Raw genomic sequence first — 8,358 nt, 5'->3', positions numbered from 1 at the left:
CTCGATCTGCTGGTACCTAACCTCGGGTCCTTGAAGCGCTTTGCTTGTAAAGTAGATGGGCCTCTGGCCTTCTGGGATTTCTCTGATGAGGGCCGCGCTGACAGCCTCGGTGGCGACGGCAAGGTAGAGATAGAGGATTTCCTCGGTCTCAGGCCTCGAGAGTACATGTAGGCACGAGAGGGCTTGCTTGAGATGAGAGAGGGCGCGCTCGCATTCGTCCTTCCATTCGAAAGTGGTTTCCTTACGGAAGAGTTTGAAGAGTGAGAGGGCGTGTTGGGCTGATTTGGCCACGAACCTAGATAGTGACCTGAGCATGCCGTTTAGGGATTGGATGGATTTCTTAGAGTTCGGCGTTGGAAAATCTAAAAAGGCTATGCATTTGTTCGGGTTTGCTTCGATTCCTCTTTCTGTTAGGTAAAAACCGAGGAATATGCCCGCTCGGACTCCGAAGGTGCATTTTTCGGGATTAAACCTCAGCTTGCACTTCCGGCCCTATTCGAAGACTTTTTTGAGGTGAACGGCATGATCGATCTCCTCTTGGGATTTGACGATCATGTCGTCCATATAGACTTCAAGCATATCACCGATCTCTTCCCGGAACACTTTATTCATCATTCGCAATGTTGCTCCGGCGTTTTTCAGACCGAAGGGCATTACGTTATAGTAGTAGTTGCCCGATTCAGTCATGAAAGCCGTGTATTTTTTGTCCGTTTTAGATATGGGTATTTGGTTGTACCCGGAAATACGCGTCCATAAACGATAAAAGTTTGAAACCTGCGGAATTATCGACTAATTTATCTATGCTAGGTAGAGGATAAGCGTCTTTAGGGCAAGCCCTATTAAGATCGGTATAGTAAATGCACATGCGTCATTTTCCATTAGATTTCTTTACAAGTACAACATTGGAGAGCCAAGTAGTGTACTTGGCTTCCGATATGAATTTAGCCTCTAAGAGGTCCCTAACAGCTAATTCGGCTGCGACCGTTTTCTCCGGGGACTACTTTCTTCTCCTCTGGGCGACGACCTTGCACGCGGGATCGATCGTCAGGTGGTGGCATGCTATTTCCGGTTCGAGGCCGGGCATCTCAGCTGCGCTCCAGGCGAACAGGTCGGCGTTCTCCCTGAGGCAGGCCTTGAGTTGTCTCCTGGCCAGTTCGGGCAATTCTGTCCCGATCTTGACTCCTCTGGTCGGGTCGTCGCCGAGGGCTATCATCTCGAAATCTCCGTCGGGGACTGGACGAAGACCCTCTTCTATTGTCTTCGCGTCTGCTTTCCTTTCGGATTCTTTATGGAAGCGGCTGTCCAGGTCGATGGTGTCAATGCGGGGCATATATTTGTTGGGCTTGGGACCCGCGTTGGCTGCTGCTTTGTCCTGAGTGGCCGCTTTTATAGAACTGAGGCCCTTGGCGGAAGCTTTGAAACACCTTCTAGCCGCTTCAATTTCTCCGTGGAGCGTTGCGACTTGTCCTTTGACCGTGTAGTATTTGAGTTTGAGGTGCACGGTTGAGGGGACGACAATCAGTTCGGCTAGCGTCGGGCGTCCCAAGATGCATTGGTAGATTGAGGGGCAATCGATGACCAGGAACTGGACTTTGATGACCCTCGCGGTTTCTGCCGACCCAATCGAAACGATAAGCTCGACGAATCCCCACGGTTTCGTCACTATGCCATTGAAACCTTGTAGGTCTGAGCCCACGTAAGGGGTGAGGTGGCTGTCGTTTAGTTGCAGCGTTTTGAATAACTGGGAGTACATGATATTCGTCGAGCTTCCTTGATCGACCAATATGCGGCGTACGTCAAAGTTGGTCATTCGAGCTCGAATAAGGAGGGGAATGGTCGCGTTGGGTGCTCCGCCTGGCAATTCTTTCCTGTAGAACGAAATGGGGGATGAGCCGCCCTTGTCAAGGTCGATAGTGGCGGCTTTGCTCGAATTCGCTAAGATTAGCTTGTCGAACTTTCGTTTTACGGATCCGACGGTGAGTTTGCTGAATCCTCCCCCGGAGATGACCATGGCGGAAGGGAAGAATTCCCAAGGGCTGTGAGGAAAGGGGGTGGAGGGCACGCGAGCCCAATCGGGAAGGTAAAAGTCCTCCGGTATGGTGATACTCATGGCCACTTGCATGACGGGCGTATCTTCCGTCGGTTTCTCTTTGACGATCGGTTTGACTTCCTTGGCGGCCTCTTGCTTTTTCGCATACTGTTTCAGGTGTCCTTCTCGGATTAATATTTCTCTTGCGTCTTTCAGGTGGATGCAATCTTCGGTGTTATGTCTCTGGCCTTTGTGGAAATGGAAGAACTTTGATTTGTCGACGTTTGGCCGTGCAGGCATTGATTTTGGGAAAAGGACCTTGCCCGTCTGAAACTCGGCGTTCGCGCACTCGTTTAAGGTGCGTTCCCTCGATGCGTTCAGCGGGGTGTACTCCCGGAATTTTCCCGCCGGTGCTTTGTAGTCTTTAGGATCTCAACCTTTATCTTCTTTCTTTTTATCGGATCCTCGGCGAGAGTCGTCTTGGCGGGCACCTTTAGTACTTTCTTCCTGTCTTGAGTTGCGGACCGCATGAGCGGCTTCTTTTTCCTCATATTGTATGTATGCTTGGGCCTTGAGGAAAAATTCGTCCAGAGTGGCGGGTGTCTCGATCCCGACGGCTTTGGCGAAATCTAAGCGCGGTCGGAGACCCCGCTCGAGCAAGAACTTCTTCATGTGGGCGGTTGTAGACACCTGTACGGCCTCTTTGTGCCACATAAGCAATGTGTTGTACAGTCACCACTACCAAAAATGCCACGTAGGCAAGATTCTAAGAATCTTGGCCAAAAAAACTGATCAGGGTCAATATTGATGGAATCTTTATTTTGCAAGGTTTGTCCAATAAGTTTTTTTTAAGAGGGGGTAAACCGAATCTCGCTTATATGGCAGGGGTAAAGTAGTATTAACCCTTTTATATATAATTAAAATAAAAATCAAATATAACTTAAAATCTGACAGTTACAATTTATTGACCGTGTAAAACTACTTTACACCGTCGGTGTATTCCCATTAAATTCATAAAATAATCCTTCTAACCATTTTTCGGTTGAACTAGACCTTACGGAATTAACAAATTAAAACTAAATATTTTTTCAAAAACATTTGACAAACATTTATACAAAAATTATCAAACTTTAAAAAAATAATTAAAATATTAATTAAAAAAATAAAATGAAATATTGAGTGGAAATGAGTTATTAATGAATTTTTAATTTTAACCCAAATTTGTTAATGTGTCATTTTATAAACAATTTATTAATGTGTTAGTACGTATACAACAAAGATGATAATATTAGTATTTTAAAACATATAGTTCAATTGAAAAATAGATTAATTTTTTTTAAGGGAAAAGCTAACATGTGCCCTAAGGGCACAAGTTAATGAGCTATTTATAGAAATATTATCTTGGAACGCGTGTATTCAATGTATTGAAACTTTAAATATGATTTTACTGCATTTAATTACATTTAATTTTTTCTAATTATAATATCCTTAACATATGCCCTTAGGGCACATGTTAGCATGACCTTTTTTTAAATGATAAAATTAATATAAAATATCAAGGAAGTATAAAATATATAAATTTTTTTAAATGATAAAGAATATTTCTTAATTTCTAAAGAGCCTGAGTAAAAAAAGATTTATTTAAGGTTTTAAGAGGTTGTGTAAAGAATGCTTGTAGGAGCCGGAAAACAAAAGAAAATAATATTTTGTTAACTCCTTAATAAATTAATTAAATAAATGCGAGTCTTCATTCTTACCTTTAAAAATGTCATTGTAATGTGTGATCATATTAAATTATAATCCTAAAAGTTCTTTCCACTAAAATTTCCCGCCAAATTTTTTAATAAATATTAAATTAATTAATTAAATAAATAAATAAAATAAATATCATCATATCATACTAAATTATAATCCTACAACTTCTCTCACCAAATTTTCCCGCAAAAAATGTATAATAATTAAAGAATTAAATAAAAACTCACCAAATTTTCCCATCAAAAATTTATAATAATTAAATAAAAAATTAATAAAATAATATTTTATTTCATATTAAAAAAATCTTATATCTTCCCATTTAAACAAAATAGGCTTTAACCCCCTCTTAACCTAACTAAACCCACGTTTGATTTATTTGTATTAATAATTGAATAATTAAATTAAAACCAATTGTAATAATTAATTTTAGAATATTAAAAACTTCTCATTTAAACAAAATGGCTTTTAAACCACTTTTCATCGATTTACCCCAACTAAACCCACGTTTCCAAATTGATTAAATAAAAATAGTAATAATTAATTTTAAAAAATTAATAACTTCTCATTTAAAAAACACTCTTAATCCATTAACCCCCAACTAAACCCACGTTTCCAAATTAAATAAATAACAATTAATTTCACGTTTTCAAACTATATAAGTGAAAAGACATTAAGGTGAAAATTTCATTTTCATGATATCCATTTAGATGAGAAGGTTCTTTTCCCTTTCTTATTCATTTTTAATTACTCAATTTCAATATAGGGTTCACCTTTCTTCAACTTCTTTATTCCATTTTATTATTTTTATTTGTTTATATTTTACTGATTATGTTTCTATTTTTACTGAAATTAAAGAGAAACAATGTTAGATTTTATGATCCAACAAATTTTAGTTGTGTAATCAATGTGAAAATAATCTCCGGTAATGTTTTTTTTTTTTCCCTACTATGTGAAGTTCTTTTTACAATTTTCAATATCATTTCTCAATTTTCAACTTCATTTTTACTTACTAGGTACAAAATATAATATTTTCTATTTCTGTAGATATCAACAGAATTAATTTTCGTCTTTTAATGTTTAATGTTTGATTCTATTTTCCACTTATGATTTGTTTACTGGTTTTGATGTCTTTAAGTATGTTATAGATGAAAGAATTGTATATATAATTAAAATATTCTTCAAATTTGTTGTTCAATTTTTCTAATTTAGAAATAAATTTTCCACAAAAATATCTAATGATAATATTTCACCTTCACTCCACTTTTTAAAAACTTCTATTAATAAATTTCCCACAGAAAATGTCTAATAATAATATTTCACCTTCACTCCACGTTTTTTCAAGCTTCTCCATTTTTTTAATTTCACTTTTTTAATAATTTATTAAACATCCAAAATATTTGTCCACCACTTACTAACCTTAAAAAGTTGTTTTTTATAAGAAATGCTCCACATTCTACTATTAATTAACACCAAAAAAATTTTACACTTCCTCATTTTTCTCATATTTTCACTAACCAATTTCATTGCAATTAGTGGAAGAATGTTAACCGCTCCACCATTTACACTTCCAAAAAAAAATATTTTCACTAACCAATTTTATTGCAATTAGTGGATTAGTGGAAGAATGTTAACCGCTCCACCATTTTCTCATTTTCTCTTTTTCAATACTTTGTAGTTTCAAATATTTGCAATTTGTAAAAGAATATGTCTGGATCTCCATATTTACATTATTAATTTCTTCATGCTACCTCTTTTTTAATACCATTATTTGTAGTTCCAAATATTTGTAATTAGTAGAAGTTATTTAAGAATCTATTCTTGAAGACCTTGGATTCCATACACAAATTTCTTCTTAGATTTTAATTGTTTTCTTTTCACTTCTCCATAGTAGTTCTCTTTATACAATAATCTTTATTTAAAAGTTCTTCTAAGTTTTTTAATTTTTGTTAATTCTTTATTTTTTTTTTGCAGGTATAAATTAAATTGTTAATGACGTGAAATTGTGAAAGATGGGCTTGAAGATGAATGTTATAATTTTTTTAATTTATTTTTATTATTTAATGTTATAATATATTACATTCTTTTAATTTTATTGACGTTTATCAGCATTTTATTATTTGTTTGTGGGTGGTTTTAAAGTTCTTATAAGTTTATTAATGTTTGTTAGTACTTACTTACAAATTTTCATTTCATCCATACAATATCAAGAGAAAGCCAACAAAAGTAGTTTTTTTTTTTTTTTCACTTCTCCATATTATCTTTATACAATAGTCCTTCTTTTAAAGTTCTTCTAAGTTTGTCAATGTTTATTAACTCTTGATTTTTTTTGCAGGTACAAATTAAATGGTTAATAAAGTGAAATTGTGAAAAATGGAGGGTTGAAGATAAATATTATAATATGTTTTAATTTATTTTTACTATTTAATATTATAATATATTATATTCTTTTAATTTTATTGATGTTTATTAGCCTTTATTTTATGTTTTTGGGTGGTTTTAAAGTTCTTATAATTTTATTAATGTTTGTTAGTTCTTACTTATAAATTTTGGAGAATTATGAAATAATTTTTTTAAAAAAAATTTATTGAAGAAGTTGGACTGTGCAAGATAGAGAATTATTAGATGAATGTTATAAGATTATTTATTAATTTTTTTAATTTCAATGTTATAATATATTATGTTATTTTAATTTTATTGATTTTTTTTAATATTTTTTTTAGTAGCTATTGCTTTTGAAGTTCTTTTATTTTATTGATGTTTGTTAATTTAAATATATTTTTTTACTAAATTTAAAATATTTTATTGATGACATAAAAAAACACAATCAATATAAAATTTTTAAATTATTTTTTAAAACATAATTTTTTTTAAAAATTAAATAACATTTACCGTGCATCGCACGGGTAGACGGCTAGTTTTAAATAGAAATTGTAATTTTTTTCGTTGTTAATAGAATAACCACCAAAACCTTACGCACATAAATATAAAGTTTCTGAGTTTAAATCCTAAATAATATTTTTAAGTTGAACTATATCTTACTTAATCAACAAAATAAAAACTAAATATTTATTCAAAAATATTTATTGGTAAACAATATATTATGCTAAAATTATGCATGACCGCACTTTAAAATATAATTAAAAAATTATTAAAAACATATAAATGAAATATTGAAGGGAAATTTTAAAATAAATTATCAATTTAAAAATCAAAAATTTGTTAATGAGTTTTTTTTTATAAGCAATTTGTTAGTGTCTTACTAGTATTAAAGCGTATAAAGTCCAATTAAATTCAAAATACAACAAATATATCAGCTAAACATCAAAAGCGTCCGTAGTCAAATGATAAAAAATAGCAAAAAAAGAGAAGAAAAAAAAAAGGAAAAGTTTTTTTAACTGAATTTTCCATATTAAAATTTGAATTTTGTTAATATTGTTTGTTTCAAAATTTCGCTAAAAAAAATGAAAAGAACTTTACCCTCTATCGTAGGAAGTTTGTTATGATTTTCATCCCTTTAAATACTGCATCGTTTTTTTCAATCTTCAACACAAAACCCACTCTCTATATAGCTTCCTTTTTGTCAATTCCTTATTCAGAAAAAATGTCTTATGCATACCTTTTCAAATACATAATAATCAGAGACACCGGAGTCGGAAAATCATGTCTTCAACTTCAATTCACTGACAACCGCTTTCAACCTGTCCACGACGTAACAATTGGAGTCGAATTCGGCACAAGGATGATCACCATTGATAGTAAACCAATCAAGTTACAAATAGGGGACACAGCAGGTCAAGAAATGTTCAGATCAGTCACAAGATCATATTATAGAGGAGCAGCAGGTGCATTACTTGTTTATGATATAACAAGGAGAGAGACATTTGATCACTTGGCCACTTGGTTAGAAGATGCAAGGCAACATGCTGATTCAAATATGACCATTATGTTAATCGGAAACAAGTGCGATCTCACTAAGAAGCGCGTTGTAAGTATTGAAGAAGGGGAGAAGTTTGCGAAGGAGAATGGTTTGATCTTCATGGAGGTTTCAGCGAAAAGTGCAGAAAATGTTGAAGAAGCGTTCGTAAAAACAGCTGGAGCAATATATAGAAAGATGAAACATGGAGAATTTGATAAGTTGAATGAAACTCAAGGAATCAAAATTGGATATGGTGAACCATTAGTAGGTAGGAATCATAAGCATCCTTATGCTATTGGTGGAAGCTGCTGCACTTGAATTTCAACATGTTTTCATTCAAACCTATATGCTTTAATTTAGTTCTTTTATTATCATATTTTGTTTCCTCTGATTAATGAAACAGGGTCTTTTCATCAAAAAAAAAAAATTATCATATTTTTATTTATTGATTACTATGTTTTGTTTTAATAAATTTTGATCAATGTTATTGATTTTTTGGATTTGGATATGAAGTTTGTAATATGATTTTTAGGATTTTTTAGGAAAGTAAATTTAAATTTTATAAGATGATTAATTAGTAAAACTTTTGAATTAAGTCCTTTATCTTTACTTGTTATTAAAAATAACGTCATCGTGATTCTTTAACCGAATAAAATAG

General features: G+C 33.0%; 1 protein-coding gene across 1 annotated transcript; it reads left to right on the top strand.

Moving 5' to 3' along the window:
• The first annotated feature begins 7,385 nt into the window (after positions 1-7,385).
• LOC131620034 (ras-related protein Rab-2-B-like) lies at positions 7,386-8,018 on the top strand. The gene has a single exon (XM_058891059.1). It carries the CDS (start codon positions 7,386-7,388, stop codon positions 8,016-8,018), a length of 633 nt encoding a protein of 210 aa, XP_058747042.1.
• The last annotated feature ends 340 nt before the right edge of the window (positions 8,019-8,358 follow it).

This window comes from Vicia villosa, linkage group LG7, assembly GCF_029867415.1.
Source record: "Vicia villosa cultivar HV-30 ecotype Madison, WI linkage group LG7, Vvil1.0, whole genome shotgun sequence".
Taxonomy (NCBI): Eukaryota; Viridiplantae; Streptophyta; class Magnoliopsida; order Fabales; family Fabaceae; genus Vicia; species Vicia villosa.
This window is presented reverse-complemented; position numbering and strand designations above follow the sequence as displayed.

What these genes read in the sequence shown, in the direction of transcription:
- LOC131620034 (XM_058891059.1), top strand. Translation starts at nt 7,386, where the DNA reads ATGTCTTATGCATACCTTTTCAAATACATAATAATCAGAGACACCGGA.